The sequence below is a fragment of the Gavialis gangeticus genome, unplaced genomic scaffold, assembly GCF_001723915.1.
Source record: "Gavialis gangeticus isolate Ggan-Ray unplaced genomic scaffold, GavGan_comp1, whole genome shotgun sequence".
Taxonomy (NCBI): domain Eukaryota; kingdom Metazoa; phylum Chordata; order Crocodylia; family Gavialidae; genus Gavialis; species Gavialis gangeticus.
The window spans coordinates 4,084,138-4,105,216 of NW_017729033.1; the positions used below are offsets into that span (position 1 = coordinate 4,084,138).

At 41.1% G+C, this 21,079-nt stretch overlaps 1 protein-coding gene across 1 annotated transcript in view; it reads left to right on the forward strand.

Moving 5' to 3' along the window:
• The window catches only part of CUNH20orf194 (chromosome unknown C20orf194 homolog), a 149,989-nt gene that overhangs the window by 91,675 nt on the left and 37,235 nt on the right, over nt 1–21,079 (forward strand). The window contains exons 20-27 of the mRNA XM_019526048.1: nt 730–817; nt 5,670–5,773; nt 10,556–10,702; nt 15,043–15,131; nt 15,423–15,521; nt 15,831–15,948; nt 19,124–19,212; nt 20,503–20,661. Coding sequence (XP_019381593.1) covers nt 730–817; nt 5,670–5,773; nt 10,556–10,702; nt 15,043–15,131; nt 15,423–15,521; nt 15,831–15,948; nt 19,124–19,212; nt 20,503–20,661 — 893 coding nt within the window. The remainder of the gene's footprint in view (nt 1–729; nt 818–5,669; nt 5,774–10,555; nt 10,703–15,042; nt 15,132–15,422; nt 15,522–15,830; nt 15,949–19,123; nt 19,213–20,502; nt 20,662–21,079) is intronic.

Consider the following 21,079-nt stretch of genomic DNA (forward strand, 5'->3'; position numbering starts at 1 on the left):
CACATACACTCCCCACCCGACCCCTGGACCACGTGTAAAAACACCCCTTGATTTTACATAACTACTCTAACAGTGACATGATCAAAAATATGCATTGGAAATACCAATACTAATATGCATTCAGCTGTGTTTTTACTTCAGTTGTACAGATAACATAAAAGAGATTACTTTAAGACCTATTGAGAATGATCTGGCATCTGGAAACTTCCCAAACTACAGGCTTCACACTTGTGAAGTAATTTGCATTTGAGAAGTCTTCAGTATAAGTAAATTCTTGACTCTTCCCCCCGCCTCTTGTTAAGCTGTAAAAATCACTATGTTTGGTAAACTAGCAGTGTAAAAAGAAAGCAAAAACATGTCTCGTCCATGTGAAAATAATTTTGGAATCAAATAGCTGTTTTAATTTGCAAAAACAAGCATCAGGCAAATGAAGGAACCTTAAAAAGGACATTTCTGACAAGTTGTCAAGATTTACATAGATTCTTTTTTTCAATATATGATTATCAGGCACATTAATTACAGTTACCAGAAACACCGTTCCTCTGTTTCAGTCCTGACATCCTAACACTTCTTTCTTTAAGTGTTTGACGGATACTCTAAAACTCCTTTTACTGTGTTTGTAGAGTCATTTCCTGGCACGAAGACAGTTGCAGGCCAAACTGTTTCCTTCTAGCAGTAATTGTGAACCCACCTATGAAGTTACTATAAAAAAACTGTTTTCTTCTTCAGGAAGATGAATCCTTCCTGGGTACTTTTCTCACAGGAGGTGATGGAGGATATATTTATTCTAGCAATCCAGAGACCATGCCTGAGGAAGGTGAGTTTGCTGGCAAGTGCTAAAGAAATGTTTATTTGCTTTGGTAGCTATAGCACTGTAAGACAGATAAATCATGTAGTGAAAGAAGTCCTGCTTTAGATAAACACATTAGCCGAGGCAACCTATATCACCATTGGTACACTACTGCTATGCTGCTTGACCTGACAATTTTTTTTCTGGTCAGAACTCCACATTTTTTCTCTGCCTGTTGGAAATTTGTGGTATTCCCAAACTGCTTAAATCTCTTAACCTTGTTTTTGTTGAAGGTTTCTTGGAGCAGTGGAGGGACCTGCCAGCTGCGACAAAAAGCCCCTACTTTTAAGATGGAGTCTAGGAAAGACGCTTTGTGATGTGATGGCTTGCAATAGCAGGGGAATGCATTTGATTCACAGATATTTGGGTCAGAAGGGTCCTCAACAGATTATCGAGTCTGACCCCCTGCCCTGGGCAGGAAAGAGCACTGGGGTCAGACGACCCCAGCCAGGTGCACGTCCAGCCTTCTCTTAAAGACCCCCCGGGTAGGGGAGAGCACCTCCCTTAGACACCCATTCCAGATTCTGGCAACCCTCACCATAAAGAAGTTGTTCCTGCTGTCTAACCTGAATCTGCTCTCTGTCAGTTTGTGGCCCTTGTTCCTTGTTAGTTCAAGGGGTGCCCTGGTCAACAGCCCATCTCCTATTCCTTGCTGTCTCCCCTGATGAATTTGTAGGTGGCCACAAGATCACCTCTCAGCCTTCTCTTGCAGATGCTGAAGAGATCCAGGGCCCTTAATCTCTCCTCATAGGGCTTTGCCTGCAGGCTCATAACCATATGAGTAGCCCTTCTCTGGACCTCTTGAGTCTATCAACATCCTTGTTGAAGTGTGGTGCCCAAAACTGGATGCAGTACTCCAACTGTAGCCTGACCAGTGCCACAAAGAGGGGTAGTATCACCTCCCTGGACCTCTCCGTCGTGCATCTCCTGATGCGTGATAAAGTGTGGTTAGCCTTGTTGATCACTTCGTCACATTGACAACTCATGTTCATCTTGGTGTCAACAATGACTCCGAGATCCCTTTCCACTGCTGTGCTGCTGAGACGGTCATCCCCCCGCCTGTAAGTGTGCTGGTGATTCCTTCCCCCTAGGTGCAGCATCTGCTCTTGTCTTTGTTGACGTGCATCCTATTCTATTCCGCCCATTTTTCCAACCTGTCCAGATCTGCCTGGATTCACTGCCTACCCTCTGATGTGTCAGCTTTACCCCATAATTTGGTATCATCTGTGAATTTGAACAGGGTGCTCTCCATACCCTCATCTAAGTCACTGATGATGACACTGAACAGCACTGATCCAAGGACTGAGCCTTGTGGGACTCCACTGCCCACATCTTTGCAGATCGATACCGACCCATCCACTACCACTTTTTGTGTGCGACCCTTAAGCCAATTTGCCACCCACCTGACTGGATAATCCTGGAGGTCTTTTCAGTCCTCTTTTCTTTTGTTTCTTCTGAGGCCTTTTGCTACTTGGAGCTTTGGTCCCTTATTTCAACCCTTTCCACCATAATCTGTATTTTTTCAGAAAAACTTTTCCTTTCATATTTCCACTAATGCTGCTGCTCTTTCCCTTGCTGCTCCTCTCCCCTTCCCTCTTACCCTCCCCTGGCCCCTGCAAGAGTAATCCTTGATGTTTGTTTTCCATTTCAGCTGACTAAAACTGTTCCTTCCTAGTGACTGATGCTTCTACCCCTTGTACCTGAGCAAATGCCAGGCTGTCTTCTGTTTCATTTTTCCTGCAAGTAGTCAATTGCTGAACAAACTGACACTTGTTTAGTGTTCAGCCGAAACAAACTTGGAATAGTCAGTGTAATGAGGCTTCATTTATGGTGGCTTTTTTCCTGGCTTTACAGTCAATGGGGTACAGCTCAGACCAGTGTGTTAAATCTCTTTGATATATAACACCACTATGTACTGCTTAAGGCACAATATATTTTTCTGCCCCGAGAACATTTTTTTTCCAAGTATATGAGAGATTGAAGAACTTTATATTCCAATTCTTACCAGAAGCTGAAAGCTTGTTTGGGGAGAAGTCCTGTAGCAGTCTAGTTGCTACCAAATAGATGCTAAATAAATGCATGTGCAGCGATCTGGGTAGTATCATATGATGTACCAAGTGCTTCAGCAGTCATATTCAGATTGAGTGAGTTTGCTACGAGCAGGGTACATCCGAGTAGGGAAACGTATTAAGCTGGCCATTGCAATATCAGGTTAAACAAGTTATTGGCTCTCTAGATAATTAAGGTAAAGAATAGGGGTTTTGCTTTTTTTTGGAAAGTTTTATTCATAAAACTTTCCCATTTCAGCACTATATCTAGGGTGGAATCCTGGTAATCTGAACTGTTGCTTGAAGATGCTTACCGAAGTTAAAATGGCAACAACAAAAATTAAAATTTAGGCAAAATAATGTACCATATTGAATCTTGTGAGTAGCAGAGGGTAACTTGGTGATCTTTATGTTAGGCACTTGGCTGGACAGATTTTAATTTTTGTGATCTCTTTAGTTTTGAATGCTCTAACCTCCATGCCTTCTCACCCTTTTGTTTCTCTGACATAGTTTGGGAAACCTGGCATCCTTTGAAAGATCTCTGACAGTGTCATAAAGGCAGAGATCCTATTCCATGATGTGTAATTGTGATCCTGTTCCATTCTGTTCACATCCCTGCAGATTCATGGCTGCATCTGCTTCTGTAACAGGCTATCACTTTATCCTTAAGACTGTGATTGAAAAGAAAAGGAGGCAGTGAAGAAAATGGGGATCAACCCTCATTTTACATGACCAGTTTTGCAGTGACTTAAGCCTGATCCTATTCCACCTCGCTCAAGTCTCTGTAACTGCCTAATAGGTAGAATGCAAAACTCTAGGACTCTTGGTTTACAGAGAAGATACCTTTTATTAGACCAACTAAGAAATCACAAAAAAAAAATCTTGTTCTGCCGACAAGTTTCTTTGGGTGAATCTGATGCCTTTTATTAGACCAACTTCAATAGTTGGAAATTTTTTTTAGCAAGCTTTCCAGTTTAAAAACCCTTCGACAGGCTGAGGAAGTTCCTGTTCTGCAAGCTTTTGGGCTCACCTGCCATTCCTCAGGCTCAGAGAAAATTTGAAGATGGTAAAAAGTCCCCATAGGTAGAAAATAAACTTCATTTTTATATGTAACATATAGGTAGAATGGGATTTGGGCCAGTGTGTTTTTTCCTTCTTTCCTTAACCACCCATAAGAAGGCATATACACCTCTGCAATACTTTCATAATTATGTGCATCTGCCAGTTGACAGAATGATGAAACCTTTGTTCTGAGGCATGGATTAATAATAGTCTGAGGCTAGACTCTGCCGCTACTTTCATTGTATTTCCTTCTCGATCTGTTCTCTCTACTCCTTTACTTCAGCTCATTTCCTCTCTTCATTCTTCTATGCTGTCTCACAAGTGCTTTCCTGTCTGGCCCGCTGCCCTATTCTTTTAGATTGAAAGTCTGTATCTGATGGCTTTGATCCTGTTGGCAGTTCCTAGTTTCTATTCCGACAGTGGCTTTCTCTTGTAGTAGCAGAAACTGCTTTTGCTCCTGTTGGCTTGCGGTGTATTTTTTGCAGCCGAACTCTTCCTCTGCAGCTCATTTTTGTGTTTGGAAAGTAAGTTATGGTAGCAAAGCTGTCTGCACCTGTTTTTCTAGCTGTTTCCATAGGCCAGCCTAGTCTTTTGAAGACCCTAGATGTCTGTAAAGCAGATGAAAAGGAGGTGGTGTAGCTAGTATTTCATTGCATCGCCAGCTAATGGGAAAATTGTGCATGTATGGGAGAAGAATAAAAACTTAGGGTAGAGCCAGACGTAATCCCATAGATAGCAGTAAGTGTTGCATCTGCATAGTCCTGTTGCCATCCAAGTATAGCAAAAAGTATTGCAGTGTTGACTCTAGCTGTGTTTAAAAGCAGAGAATGAATTCCTGCTTTGGAGCAGCTATTCGCTTTTTGTCCATTAGGAAATTGTGGCTAAAATATCCAAACCCTTTTACAGATTTTTTGCTGCATGTGTTGAAAGTTAGCAACAAAGTCAAGTTTGAGAGTCTGTGAAATGAAAGAGAAGTGGGATTTATTTCCTCTGACTTCTTCCCCCCCGCCAACCTGCTTAAATGCATATGGACAGTCCCTCTTATGCATCTAAAGCCTGACTTGCTTCAACAGTGTTACTATTGAAGCAAAGCAGGCTTTAGATGCATAAAAAATGGATTGTCCAGATGTATTTAAGTGGGGGCGGGCGGGGGTGGGAGAAGACAGGGGAAATAAATCCCACTTCCATTTTTGCTTTAGTATCAACAGTTGTACATCTCTTATCTAAAGTGTTATGTGTTTGTATTCATTAAACAAGTCTTAATGGATTGTGAAACGCAAACAATCGAATGGTATTGTTGTTATTTTCTTCTTAGTAGACTGTCACTCTTCTTTTCCCCTTTTTGCTTTTGTTCAGTTATAACATGGAATCGTATTGTTAGTTTTATTTTTTTAAGCCCCCAAATAATTGGCTAACAAACCCATGCAAGGCATGTAGGGTCATGTTTTATCAAATAAGACCATTTTACTGGGAAGACGTAGTGAAAGTTATTGTGTTTTGGACATCTGTGCAGATGCACAGATTCATTCCATTTGTCTCTTAACCAGCATAGAAAATGGTGCATTATATTCTGCATGTGATTTAAATTTTGGACTGGAACCACAGCTAGGTATTGTACAAAACTGAACAGGATTTACTTGGAAAAAGGCAACACGCAGCTAGATATTGCCGTGTCACATAATACTAATCTATTTTCTTTTCAACTGTAGGTAAATTATACTTCTTTTCAGACGGCGTTCTGTTTTCTCATCCCCACCACGGCAGCATTACCATTTCAAAGAATGACATGAATTCTATTAATTTCTATGATGGGGTGAGTGGTTCACTTATCCGTTTATCAGTACCTATTTTTCTAAATTGTTTTTATCACCTTTACGTAAGTGGATATTATAAAGAAACGGGGGGGTGAGGCAATTTTTCCTGGTGCAGTTTTGTAGCAACCTGCAGAAAAATGTTGTCTTTCAGTAGAGTTGTCATGCAGATGCTATTTGGATTACGCAGGGCAAATTTACTTTTTCTCTACTTCATAGCAGTTTCACTGTCAAAGTAGGACAGCATTTTAATATGTGAACTTAATAGTCAGTAGCTCTGAAGCTTTGTTCCACAATAGAAAGTTGTTTTTCTTTTTTCTTTTACTTAAACATGGTGAATAGTGTTGAAAGAGTACTGAGAATGAAAGCAAGACTTGTTCTACATATTTCTGTTTTTGCAAACCCTCCTTTTAACTTGATTCTTCAGTCAGCAATAGTTTCAAGGCGTAGCTCCAAGAATATGATATTTAGTTGAAGTGCTTTGTTTTGCACAGACCACGGTTAACCTTCAGTCAGATGTTGGTAGTAGCATACCACTTATCACTTAAAAGGTCAGGAGAAGTGTCTTTATCTGCTGGTATAAAACATTGTGTAAGTGACAGTGTGAAGGGGGTAACTAATTCACCTTTTCCAGGCAGAGGAATGTTATGCTGTCTACATGTATTATACGTTTTCTTCTTAATTGCGCTAAAACACCCACAACTTGATTATAGTAGGGGTCGTCTTTTGGCCACTCTTTAACCAAACTACTTTAGACTGTGATGTGATAATAATTTGCCAAATTATTAATTAAGCTTTTGGTTCTGATGCATTGTTTTGTGATTTCTGGGAATTAAGGTGGGTTAAAGATAGCAGTTTTATTGAAAGGTAGGGCCAACTGGAAGACAATTAACTATAACTATCTACCAGTAATTAAGTAATAATAAGGAGATTATTTTGGATGAGCAAAGTTTCGTGTGTGCACTAAAAAGGAAAAGCTCCTATTTTCTTAAGGGTCAAGTATTTTATTAGGTAGTTGTACAGCCATTTCCAAAGAGCATTGTGTAGATAAGAGTCCATAATGTAAAATAAAGGCATGGGCTTCATTTGAGTTGGAAAAACACAACAGTAAAGAAAACCTTACCTTGGCAGCCATTCCTTTTAAACCATATTGACTGGCCCTTTGTAGTTTAAAAAGCTATTTTAACACTGACCTTCCTTCTATTGTTTAAATCAAGACACTCACTTTCTTAAAATTCAGGCTATTTATGGGAACTGGCTGTCTATCTTGAACTGATGCCAGTTTTTTTGTGTAAAGCTAAACCTTGAAGGAAAACTTTATTGTTTAAGTGACTTGGCAAAAAGTGAGGCTGAGCATGCTAAAAATATTGCTAAAAAGTGACAGGAGAATGAGAGGACTCTTATTGTACTTAAGTTAGAAGCTAGTGTAACAGTTAGGGAGGCACCGAGAAATAGGTATTTGTTATAATCTTCAAGTGAACAAATACAAATAAAAGCCGGACCTCAAAATAACGTTTATTTATAACATTCTGAAATGCAGATTTTTTTCCCCACCTTATTTGTCCTCATGGTTCTTTTTAATTAATCATCCTAATGCTGCTGGCCCCACAACAAATTCAGGGTTGCTTTTCTGAATTCTGGATTGAAGCCATTTAATTTCCAGTTATGAGCATGGTTTGGGCATTGTAACTGTTAGCCAATGTTTTCTCTGATAAAATGCTTATTTTCTCACTCTAGTTGGAGGAAGATTTATTATTAATAAAAAGTACAGGGAGATTGAATTGATAATCTGCACACCAAGGTCTACTAGAATGGTAGACCACAAAGGAAGCATGATGGCACCCTTTGTTTTGTTTCACTTACCACCTCGGTAGTCCGAAAATCAGGCGTGTCCAAAAAAATGCTCTCTCAGCCTCAATATCCTTACCACCAGGGGACAGGTATAACTATTCTTGCGTGTTGAGAAAAGTCAGCAAGTTCATCAAGCTCCTGTGCAAATGTAGCTGTCTTTTCAATCACTTGAAACTATATTTCAGAGGCAATTTCATCACTCCAGTTTTCCATTCCTACTTTTGAGAGATGAGTGCCATTTAAACTGTTTCCAGTATCTTTGTGTCCACCATGTTCATTGTAACAATCAGTAATGAATAAGAAAGACTAACTCCTCATCAATTTTGAGAGTTCATAGTTGCACTGTGTCCAGTTCTGGGTGCTGCATTTCAAAAAAGACGTGGAGAGTATTGAAAGAGTCCTTGAGAAGGGCCACAAGAATGATTAAGGAGGACAAACCAGATGAGAAAAGACTAAGGGATCTGGGACTGCTTAGCCTGGGGAAGAGAAGACCAAGGGGGGGAACTTGGTGGCCATCTATAGTATGTCAGGGGTGAATATCAGGAGCTGAGAGGAATAACTGTTCACTAGGGCGCCCCAGGGGAGGACAAGGAGCAATGGCCATAAACTGTCAGAGGATGGTTTCAGGTTGGATGCAAGGAAGAACTTTTTTCCAGTAACGGGGACCAGAATCTGGACTAGACTTCCCGAGGAGGTGGTGTAGTCCCCAACCTTGGAAGTCTTCAAGAGGAGACTGGACAGACACCTTGCTGGGATCATTTGATCTCAGCAGTATTCCTGCCCAGAGCAGGGGGGTTGGACTCCATCTTTCATGGTCCCTTCCGGCCCTTAATTTTTGTGATTCTTTGATATGATTCAAACACACAACAGGTTGGGAACTTTGCCATGATCCAAAAGTGCAAAGCTAAAAGCAAGGTAGCGGTTATTCCCTTTCCCTTTCTAATTCCCAATTCTTGCAGCTGACTTGTTTCCTCATGGGACCCTTGTGTGGTTCCACAAAAAAAATAAAACCATCCCACACTTACTGACACTGGAAAGATTGGGGTGGCAGAGAGACAATGCTCAAGAAGTTGTGCATGTCATGGGACGGGATGGCCTGCAAACCTATTTCCTGGTCTGAACATTTACTACCGTACAGATGCTGGGACAAGGGGAAGAAGGGGGGTTGTTTGTTTTTTGTACTAAAATTAAGATTCAGAAATTAGTCACTTTAAAAGTTCAGTAGTTTTCGGCATCATGGACAGACGTCTTTAAAACACACTCATATTTTCCCTCTTTCAGTAATCTGCATGGCTTTCATAGAGGAGCACTGTGACTGGAGTCTGTTCATGGGGGAAAAAAAAGAACAACAGGGCTGCTTCTACATGGCTGTGCTGAAAAAATTCCCAAATGAACAAGTTCATATTTAAATGTTGGCCAGTCTAAAATGACCCCTGTTGGAGGGATGTATTATTGGTGACCAACAACAATGCTATAGTCTTTTGTCTCCTAAACTAAGCAGTGGCAGTTCTGGAAGGACTCCAGTTCTGATGCTTGGAAGTGCAAGCACGCAACCTCATAGTGTAGTTGCGGAGGTATTTCGGGGCCTGTTTGAGAGGGTGCTGGAAGTCAGTTTCTTAGGGCTCCTATACAAGAGCAGCGAGGCTGCTCCGACGCACTGCAATTACAGCATGTTGGAGCAGGTTCAGTTAATTGAGTCTGCTGGAGCATGCTAATTACCACACTCTAACAGACTCCAGAGTCTTGTCTATCAGCATCCCCACACTAAAAAATGGCAGTGGGGGGCATGTTAAAGTGACCCATTTTTTTCAGCATTGGGACACTGATATATGAGATGCTCCAGGCACTTTAATTAAAGTGGCTCTCAGATCCACTCTAATCAAAGCGTTCCCCACTCCCCTCCTCTGGGAGCACATGTATAAATGCCCTAGTGTACAACACCGACTTCTTGCATAGCTTGTATAGTCCACTTGAGTTTTCTCTTTCCATTTGTAAACAATGGATAAGAACAGTCTTCATTACATGATGCCAAAGCCTAGTTAAAGCTTTATAAAGTGTTTTGAGAATTTTTTCGGTGCAAGTACAATGCGTTTTTTTTAAAATAATAAAATGACACTGGAATTGACCATAGTCCTGCATTACTGAGCTCTAGGGAACAGAGTTCCAGCAGCTGCATGTTCCTGTTGACACCCAGAAATAGAAATCTGGCAGGAAGAATGGTAGATCTATTTAAACTTCAGTTCACTAGGAGAATTCATGAGAGAAACACGCTCCTTGCAACACACTGAGACACCACCCATAAACTTCATACCTGCATTCTTGATGCACAGTTCCTCTTATAGTAGATGAACCCACCTGATTTCCTACCATGCCTTCCCTCTAATCTTTCAATATTGCAGATGTTGCCATTTCTACCAGAGGAATTGTGCCACTGGAGAAGTACAGGTAGAGAAGACATGAAATAGGCTGTGGAGGGTCACGCAAACCTCAGAGTCACTGTTGTACACTTCAGATTGAAGGGTCATGGTTTAATTCATGGGGATGGAGTGGATTTTGACATGTAACTCTCAGGTCTGTGGAAAAATTTCCAGGGGACCGATATTCGGGGCTTTTTTTTTAAAGCTAATGATAAATTCTCTACAGTGGTGTTGAGGGGTTATGTCCTGTGATGGCGTTTTTCAGATGCACTGTCAATGTCTAATATGGGTCCTTTGTTGCATACTTATACTGCAGGAATCACGGGGTTTGTAGAACCTCTTACTGGTATAGCCTTTCTTTTTTTTAAAAAAGGCATATGTAAATGTAACTAAAGTATCTAATTTGGAGAAGCAATGTTAGTTATTCAAGTAATAAACTTTTTTCTTTTCTTTTTTTTTTTCCTTCCAAATTATCAACTGTTAATTCTTAAAACTTCTTTCTCCCTTTCCTTTTAGGACTCTACCAGTGTTGTTGCTGCTCTTTTTATAGACTTCAAAAGTTCCTTGCTGGCCCATCTACCAGTTGAGTTCCATACTCCAAGCAACTTTCTAATGATAGCACTTTTCCCCAAAACAAAGATTTATAAAGCTTTTTACTCGCAGGTAATATAGACATCATTTTTCTTTCGCCAAACATAAAAGTATGTTTAACAATGTTTTCTGAATGTCAAGAGTGAGCTTGGAGGAGGATGCAGTAACAAGTTAAATCAGTGGCTCTCAACCTTCTTAGAGTCGAGGCAATCCTCCAAAAATGAATAGTTGGCATTTTCACTTATTTCTGACTATGGAAAAAATAAAATAGCAAATTTTCTGTTGTGAGCAACTCGGAAAGATCGCAACAAGTCAGCAAGATTTTAATATGGTGGATTCCTATTTGAAATACCTGGGCTTAATCTTGTGAATCACATTTGTGCACCTAACGGTGTTAACTTTGCATGCATCTCAGCAACACCTTGGAAAGGATTTTGAGGCACCCTAGAGTGCCGCAGCATGCTGATTGACAATCATTGTGCTAGATGATCAGCTGACTAGAACAAAGGATTTGGGGTTTAATATGGGCTGAGTTGTGGAGGAAGGCCTCATGATGATTACTGCACTGCTGGTCTGAGGCTATCCTAAAACTGAGAGTATGAGCAGTGCTGGGGTGGCTGCTCAGCACCTCTCTTAGCTATCTACTCTACCCAGTTGCTAGGCTTGAAGGTTGGGAGCAACAGAGCAGAACTTGATTCTTGGGGGCAGCCCTGGGTTTAGTCGGGTGGCAGTATAGACGTGTCTATAATTTGGAACATTAGAAGAGCATCTTAGTTTCATAGTTTCTAGGGTCGGAAGGGACCTGAGCAGATCATCTAGTCCGACCCCCTGCCATGGCAGGAAGAGCACTGGGGTCAAATGACCCCAGTAAGGTGGTCATCCAACCTCCTCTTAAAAACCCCCAGGGTGGGAGCCTGCACCACCTCACTTGGAAGCTGGTTCCAGACTCTAGCCGCCCTGACCGTGAAGTAGCGCCTCCTGATGTCCAACTTAAACCTTCCCTCCGCCAGCTTGTGACCATTGTTCCTGGTCACTCCTTGCGGCGCTCGGGGGAACAGGGACTCCCCCAGCGCCTGCTGATCCCCCCCTAACCAGTTTATAACAGGCCACAAGATCCCCCCTCAGCCTTCTCTTTTGAAGGCTGAACAGGTTCAGGTCCCGCAACCTTTCCTCATAGGACCTACCCTGCTGTCCCTTGATCATACGAGTGGCCCTCCTCTGGACCCTCTCCATGCTGTCCACATCCCTCTTAAAGTGCGGCGCCCAGAACTGGACGCAGTACTCCAGCTGCGGCCTGACCAGTGCTGCATAGAGGGGGAGGATCACCTCCTTGGACATTCTTCTTTGGACATTCACTAAAATTAGCTACTTTGGTTCAATAATATACATTTGATTAGGGCAGATCAAGAGAAGGTGCACACCCCCACCCCCCCTACCACTAATGTAATTGTCTCTGGCTGACCTGGGTGCAGGGGGAGCCCCAGAGCTGCTCTAGCTGCTGCTGTGTGGGGTGCAGTCTTGGCAGGGCACAGCAGTGGCAGTGGGAGGTTTCCTGCACTTGCTTCTTACCAGTCCCTCACCATGGTTCCCACTGGCTGGGAGCTGATGTTGGAGGGAGGAACCTGTATGCCACTGCCACTGTCCCTGGCCAAGTCCACTACCCCCTGTACAGGTGCTCCCTGCAAGCTGCCACTGGAGGCAGGGCAGGAGCAGCTCTCATGTTTCCCTTGGCTTAGGTCCACCAGGGAGGGTGGCAGCAGTTGGGTCACCCTTCCCCTTTTGTATGTCTGGTCCCTGCCCAGGAGCTCTACCCGTGCCTTTCACCCATGCCTTGCCCATGGTGTGAGGGGCAATGTGCCCCTTTAGTAAATCCAGAAACTTAAGGAAAAGGCGGTGGGGGGGAAGGGGGAGTGGGGAAAGAGTCCTAGATAACATGCACAGGCAGATCCTATTCAAGTGTTTGGCTAAAGTGCATAGAGATTAGATGCACTGCATTTCTCTCAACTCTTTTTTTAAGACCTCATTGAAAGATGTGTGGTTTGTCTGGCATGATCTGTCTTATGGTAAATCTGTTAGGTTTTATCCCATTTCTTTCCATATACCGCTGTATCTTATATTTAGAAGTCTTATAGAATAGTTAGGTATCAGACTAATTTCTCTAGGTCACTCTTTTTTACCCTTCTCAAGTACCAGTTGTACTGATTCCCATTTAAGTGGTACAGACCATCTGACTTGATGACTTGTTACTCATCTGTCTCCTGGACATTACGTTTTCATGTGCCAGTTCCTTCTGGGATGGAGATTTTTTTGGTGCTGCTAACTTCAGATGTAGTAATTCCCTTTGACCATCTTGCCTGTACAATCAACTTCCTCACTATTCCTGATATCTAGGGATGTACTCAAATCATGGAGCCCAGGGCCAAATTTTGCAGGCTCCCAATGGCCTTGGGCTCTAATTTTGTGGGTAGATTGCAGCTGTCTCCCCCCAGTCCGGCTTGGCCCTGCTCCCCGCCTGGCCCTGGCCTGCTGCATTGGGGTGGGAGGCAGGAAATAAGCCCTCCCCCAGCTCCATGTGGGTGTGGAGATGGGTCAGCTCGGTTCTCCTGCCCTTGACCCAGCTCTGCTCCCCACCACCACGGCACAGCCACACTGACCTACCCGCTCTGCTCCCCCTGGCCCAGCCCCGCTCTCCCCATCCCCACCCTCTCGGCACCTGCTTAGTGCAGGATGTCACTGTGGCTGTGGGGGGAAAAAACCCAGGGCTGGGCTTCTCCCTGTCTGTCTGGGCTGCAAGGCTGAGAGGTGGTGTGGGGACAGCTTCCATCTCAGCTGCTGCCTGGGTGGGGGGGAACCTTTCATTTTTACACAGAGCCCTGCTTTTCCCTGTTTTTTTCCCGGGCTCCTTTTTTTCATAGATTTCCTTGATTTCTCACAGAAAATGCCTGATTTCACTTTTTCTGCAAAAATTGCGAAATCTTGATTTCAGTACATCCCTATTGGTAACTGATGCAAACTATTTGTTTCGTTTTTTGTCTACCACATAGGTTTCCTTTAATCTTCACCCCAACCTTTGGCTCTAAAATGTGGCTCCCTTGCTGATTCATCTCTTCTTTTTTTCTGTTTGGAGCAGGATTTTTGCCTAGTCTTAAAATTTCTTGAAGTCGTTTTTCATTCCATTTGATCAGGGCCTCTTTTCTACAGCCTTTTTCCTTAACTTATCCAAATAACGTAGGATGTCATTAATTCCTAAATTGTCAAAAATTTGCATTGTTGTGTGCCATTGCGAAGAAAGAATCTGTTGCCTTTGAGAGTTTCTTATGAATCGTTAGCAAGTTATAGCCATAACATCACTTGTCCACTCTCTTGAAAGCCACATTAACTGGTATAATTTAGCAGCATTAAGAATGCAAAGGAGTTAGCAGGTAATGGCTAAAGCTGTCTTCATCCCTTGGTGCTTGTGTGACTGGCTTTAAAATCTCACATTTGGGAGCAGCAGCTTGCAGTGCTTTTTCATTTCATTCAGTTGCCTGGAAGATTGAACTCTCAATTTCAATTACAGGTAAACATTTGTCCACTCTATCTTTCGTACTTTCAGTTAGATGCAATTTACTGTCCGAAAGCAACGTTGAAACAGTCTCTGGCGTTCGGCATACGGCCTGCCCTTTCTTTTTTGCTTTGTCTCTGTCCCAGCCTGCCAGGAAATCTCAGCTGGGCATTGGAAATGCCTCTTGCAAGCTGTCTATAGATGCATTTACTGTAAAATTTCTCTGTGGGGATTGCCAAATAAACATCAATGCTCCAAACCAAGTCTCTCATTTTGTCTTCTCTGTTAAGCTAAGATGTTTTCTGCCAGCAGTGTAGGAGTATGTGACTCTAGTAGTTGTGTTTCTAAATTGAGAGGTAGAACCAGGTGGTGGTTTTGAGAGCTTTGAGGTGCCATCTTTCCTGATTTATTTTATTTAGTTTTTCATTCTTTCCTCTGTCCTGAGTATGCAGAGCCCCACCAGATTTTGGAACATGAACATGGAATTGCATACTATCTTTTTGTACTACAAATCACTAGGTCAGCTTCATGACGAACTGATTTAATCAAGGCTAATTCAGACAACTTTGTTCTGGGAATACTTACCCAATTATAACTGAAAAGAGAAAATATCCTTATTTTCTTAACTAATTTTTTTTTTTTACGGTAGATCAGCAGAAGTTCTTGTGATTCTACGTTTTGGTCTCCAAGGTCATTGCTTCTCTTTGTGAATATTTATAAATAGGGTGCTGGGGCCACTTTCCAAAAGAGCTAGTTGTTAATACATCTTTACTATTGAACAAAAATGACTTAAAGACACTTATATTGTTAAATGTGTAACATTTCATATTCAACTAATTAATCTCTTTTTTTTCTGGTATTTGTGCAGGTTTTCTCCTCCTGGCAACAAAGGACAAACTCAGGATTATCTTTAAGAGTTGTCCAGGAAGAATTCTTATCGGTGGAACAGAAGAGATTGTAAGTTGATACTATTCAACTTCATGTATAATTGCACACAAGTATGATTCTGTTGGTTTTCTGTTCAGCGTCTTGGACACTGTAGAATATAAATATGGATATGGGATTTTAAGAACAAGAATGGTGAAACTTTAGATTAAAAAATGATAACAAATAATTGTTTTCTTTAACTTTACGCTATTTTTAAACCAGGAGTTTCTACATAGATATGCAGATTAAAAATAAAGGAAAAGGCAAGGATTTACTTTGAGCTGAATTAAATGATTAAATTAATGTATGTCCTTGTTTTAGATATTCCAAGATGCAGAAGCTATTTAATGCATTGTCCTATCCTGCTGGGGAAAGAGGAAGCCAGCTAAAAATATCTGCTAACCTCCCAGAGCTAGAGCAGTGAGTATTTGGCCTTTGTATTTGAATTTTCAAAAGATCATGTATTTCCAAAAAAACCCAACCAAACAAACAAAAAGCACCCCAACAAAATAAGGTATTTTGATATCTGAAGTATAATATAAGATCTCTTTTTAGTCTAAATCCTTTTTACTAGTTAGTACCTCTTAAAGTAAGAAATATTTTATATAAAATGTGTTCATTTCTTTTCTGAGACATCTCTTCGGCCTTCAATAAAGTTTAATTGTAGCTCTTTGAAATAAATGGATTCATGTTTTTGTTATTTATAAGGTAAAACTTTGCTTTTGAAAGGTTTCTGCAACATTTTGGAATCAGCAGTACAAGTTGTGAGCCAGTAATGAGAGCACACCTTCCTACTTTACTGCAAGAGTCGGAAATCATTCCTGTAAGCAAAGCAGAAAATGATAAGGTAAGACAGCAAACAAAACACAAGTTTTTTGTAGATATGAGTGGTTTTACAAAATGCTTGATGTGAACAAAAAAAAAAAAAAAAGGCTTTCCACTTGCTTTGTTAGCCATGTAATTCAGTCATTGTGCTTCATTACCTTTTAAAATCTGGTTTATTAGATTTTCTTGTTGGTACACAGCATGTAGTCCTTTCATGTGTGCTAAGTTTTGTGATTTTTTTTTTTTTAAACCTTCCTCTTTTTCATACAAATTGCTCACTCATAACTGAGAATCGAAAGACAACAGTGGTAATATATCTTCAAGTAAACTGATTTATATTTTGGAAAGGGATGCATCAACAATATTAGTCTTTCTTATTTACTGGGACTTTGAAAAAATATATATTGCGTTCTGCACACTTCATTTTTTAAACTTAAACAAATATTGGTTGCTTAAATTTGCTGCTGTGTATAAATAAAATGCCTCTACAGAGAGAGTTAAGAGTAATAACAGATTTAAAACTCAAATGTTTTGAACACCTCTCACAAAGAGGATATGTTTCATGATTTTTTTCCAAGTATTTTCAGCCTGTCATAATAAGGATACCAGAGGAAGCAGGAACATAGCCATCTTCTGAACTGTAACCTTCCAGTTTTTCATATTTTATGGATCCTGTGTTGTAGATGCCTAATATTGGCAAGTAACACTGCTTATACATTATTTTAAAGAGTACAGGTTTGGGGACTTTTTTGTATATGTCCATGTTTCCATAACATGTTCGTCAGATGTAGTTAAGTGATTGAAAACTTGCTACCTTTTTAACTGTTCAGTTTTTCTGGGTGTTAAAGCCTCTGACTGAACTCCTCTGGGTCATGGTGAGCCCCTCCAGCTTCCTGCGTCCCAGTAATCCAGCCCATCAGTATATTGAAAACCACGGTCTCAGTGATGCGGTCATCAGCCTGCCAACAAGGGGCTCTCAGCACCGCACCTGAAGTTGCGCAGTGCTGCTTAGCATGGTTGTCAGCCAGGCTTTGCCATGTAGCTGGCAGGAGGTTGTATGGCACGGCAGCCCTGCCACACATTCAGTTTAAAGCACGATGCACTCCAGCCACGATGTTCTGCATATTCTATGGAATGTTTTTCTGCCATTAACTTGGGGCAGGATTACTATTTAGCACTCAGTTTAACAGGATCATTGTGTCATAAGTGTAATGTCTTCCTGAGCCTTCTGTCAAAGACTTGCTGTGCAGGAGTACCAGACAGCTGATACATTTCACTGCCACTTGAAACTTCCCCTTGTTCAGTCATGTTACCATCATAGGAAATGAGATCCTCATGAGGTCATGTAGTCCAGCCCCCTGCTCAAGGCAGGATCATCCCTGGCTAAACTGTCCCAGTCAAGTGTCTTTCTAACCTGCTGTTAAACTTCCAAGAGTAGAAATTGCCTGAGGTTAGCCTGTTTGAATGCTCAACCACCCCCATAGTCAGAAAGTTCTTCCTGATCTCCAACCTAAGTTTCCCCTGCTGAAGCTTGAGGCCACTGTTCCTAGTTCTCTCCCCTACAGCCACAGAGAAAAATCTATCTTCATCCTCTCTGTTAATCACCCTTCAGGTATTTGAAGACTTTTCTTTTTATCAAACACAAACTTCCTCCTTCTCTTCTCCAGACTAAATAACCTAGTTCTTTCAGCCTTTCCTCATAAGTCTTGCTTCCCAGGCCTCTAATCACTTGTTGTTTTGCACTGGACTCTTTCCAATCAGTTCACATCCTTCTTGAAGTGTGGGGCCCCGAACTGGACAATAGTACTCCAACTTGAGACCTCACCGGTGCTAAATAGAGGGGAAGAATTACTTCCCTTGATTTGCAGGTGACTCACTTGCTAACACAACCCAATATACTCTTGGCTTTTTTGCAGTAAGAGCACATTGTTGGCTTTTATTCAGTGTATGGTCTACTGTAACCCCCTAGCCAGCCATTCCCCAGTTTGTATTTGTGCAAGCAATTATTCCATCCCAAATGTAGGATTTTGCACTTATCCTTGTTGAACCTCATCTGGTTGATCTGTGGACCACTTTTCCAGACTGTCCAGGTCATTCTGGATCCTAGCCCTGTCCTTTGGAATATCTGCACCTCCAGCCAACTTGGTGGTGTTCGCAGATTTGCTAAGCATCGCTCAGTCCCATCAGCCAAATCGTTAACGAAGATGTTGCATGATTATTGGGCTCAGGGCAGCCCCCTGGAGAACTCTCACTTAATACCTCCTCCCAATTGAATCCCAAGTCATTAATGACTGCTCCTTGAGCATGATGATCCAACCAGTAAAGTACGTTTTGTCTAATCTGTATTTCCTTAGCTTTGTAATGAAAATGTCAGAAAGAGTGTCAAAAGTCTTGCTAAAGTTAAGGTGTATTGCTTCTACTGCTCTCCCCCCATCCACACAACCTGTCACCTTACAGAAGGAAATCAGCTTAGTCAAGCATGACTTGCTCTTGAAGAATTTGTGCTGGCTGTTCCTGATCACCTTGTTTTCCTCTAGTACTTCACGATAGATTCCTCAAAGACCTGCTTTGTGATCTTTCCAGGTATCAAAGTCAAGCTGACTGGTCTCTTAATTCCCTGGGTGGGCACTGCATTTCCCCTTTCCTAGTTATCTGGGACCTCACCTGATCTCCACCAATCCTCAAAGAGGCTAGCCAAAGGCTCTGAAATGACCTCAGCCAATTTCTTCAGTACCCTAGGGTGCATCCTGTCCAGGCCTGCCAACTTGAAAGCATGTAGCTTCTGTAAACCTTGGCTTTTGTACTTTTAACACACATTTTCCTGCCACATTTAGCAAAGCTTACCTATGTAGTATGTTCTGTTTGGGTATGTAGCTAACATCTTGTATTCAGATCCATTTCAGTGCATTTATTACATTATTTTGAATAGGTGATCAGTCAATCTACATTTTATTTACAATGAATAATTATGTACATGATATATCTAGATTGCATAATATATTCTATATATGTATCCATTGTTCTCTCCTTTTTTGTTTTTTCTCCCTTTCTGCATTTGGTTGCTTGTTTTGTTCTATATTATTTCATCTTCAAGGTTCTAGGAACCAGGGATCTTGTCTTAACTGCTTGGGACATGTCTAGTTTGCTTTTTAGGCACAAAAGAAAAATAATAAATGTAATTTTTCCTTCAACTTTAGGTGATTGTGACCATCTTAACAGGCCTTCCAGGATGTCGTTGCAGTGATCTCTGTTCTTTTCTGGTTACTTTTAACAAGGAGTGTGGAAGGTTGGTGTAGTTTTTAAATGATTTAGAGCAGCACTCATTAAATGTAATGAATGATACATTTCTATTCATTGTGCTGAACTGTTACTACAGTATTCCCTGCTTATCTTCTCTGTGTTCCCAATGTTGACTTTTCCTAGAAGGATCCTGTGATGAGAACTGGAATGTTACGGATATCATAGTACTAAATTATTTAAAACTGTCACTTGCAATTCCTGGCTTTTTTTAATAGTGTGACTGCCATATGCCCATTTAGATTAAACCATTTTAGAGCCCAAACCTATCTGTTGGAGTGGTAGTATTTCCAGAGGGGCCAGATGGACCGTTGTATGTTTTGGTAGGCTGAAAACGATTGGCATTCTCAAAACGTTAAGGGACAGGTGGAGAGATTCCTTTTTTGGTTCCTCTATATATGATCTTACAAGCAGGAACAAAAATTGTAAAAGAAGAATTCCTGCAAGTCTATGTAAGTCTTCATTTTAACGTGTAGAATATGTTTTTAAAAATAATTTCTTCTGCCTTTTAACAGACCAGAAACTGGCAATAGAACAGAATCATTTAAAGATCTTTTGTTTTTTGAATGCTGACTTTTTTGGCTCTATACAAAGTACTCAAAACCCCACCCTATTCTTTTCCACTGAAGTTCTTATTCTGAATAATTAGGATTTAATCTTAGTAGTAAAATCTGTGCGTATGTTGCCAAGGCATAACTTGAATGGAAATCTTTATCCTGTTTTAGGAGTTGGCATCACTAGGTTTTTAGGTAATTTTCTGTTCTGAATTGCACACAGGATGCTGAGGGGGTTTCATGCGCGTTTTGGAAGCTGATGGTGAGGGGTTTGGGGTTTTTTTTGTATTGTGAACATTCAAAATGATTTCAAGGTCTTCTGCATAAACCCTTCATGAAGTATGTTTTATAAGTAACTGTACTGGTTGAAATTTCAGTTACATTGTAACAATGAAATAGTCATATCCAGGGTGACCCAACTAAGGTCTCAAATAATATGCCTAAACCAAACTTTATTACTCCATCAACATGTGGTTTTGATTAGTCCATCTCCTATTGTTTCATATCAAAGGAGTCATAGGTGGAAATTCAAAAAATAGTTGACTGATGTTGAAAAAGCATGAGAAGCCTGAGAGCTCCCATTGCCTGTAGCACAGTAGATGTAATTTCTTTGTACTGTCATAGATTTATTTTTGATTAGCCATTGATTCACAATGAAAAGAACAGAAATAATTTAGTATACAGAGAAAACAGAATTAATTTGATTTCTCACTTTGTTGTTTTAGGTGGATCATTTATCGGCAAACTTTGGACAGCCCTGAGTGCTTCAGTGCAGCCCACTTCCAGCGTTACCTCTCCAGTGTCCTTGAGTCCCAGCAGAACCGCAGTGCCCGTCAGGCTGCTTATGCTAGAAAGAAAATGAGGCTGTTGGTGGTCTTACAAGGGTAAGTACCATATTGAATTATTCCTGTTTTTTTGTTTGTAGGTGTTTAAGACCGTGTTTGAAATGTTAAGATTCATATGCTGCAGAGTATTTTGCAGCTGATTCTGTTCTTTGTATTTCTGAAATTCAGTTATCTTGTACTGTATTTATATGTTGTAATTTCTCTTGCCTCCATTTGCAAAATGAGTCTTTCATCATGCTCTGGAAAGTCGGGTTTGGTTTTAGTCTCACCCTTTTCAATTAGTTGTTATAGATATGTGGGACCCTCCATTAGAAGAGTCCCTTATCTCTGATGCTTTTTTCATCCTGGGTGCTGTTAATGGTATTTTCTAACACAGCTCAGTTTTTAAGTGGTTATGAAAGAGACCCTTGTCTTCGAAATGCTGGCAAAAACAAGTACTGGTATCTTGCCCCTTCCA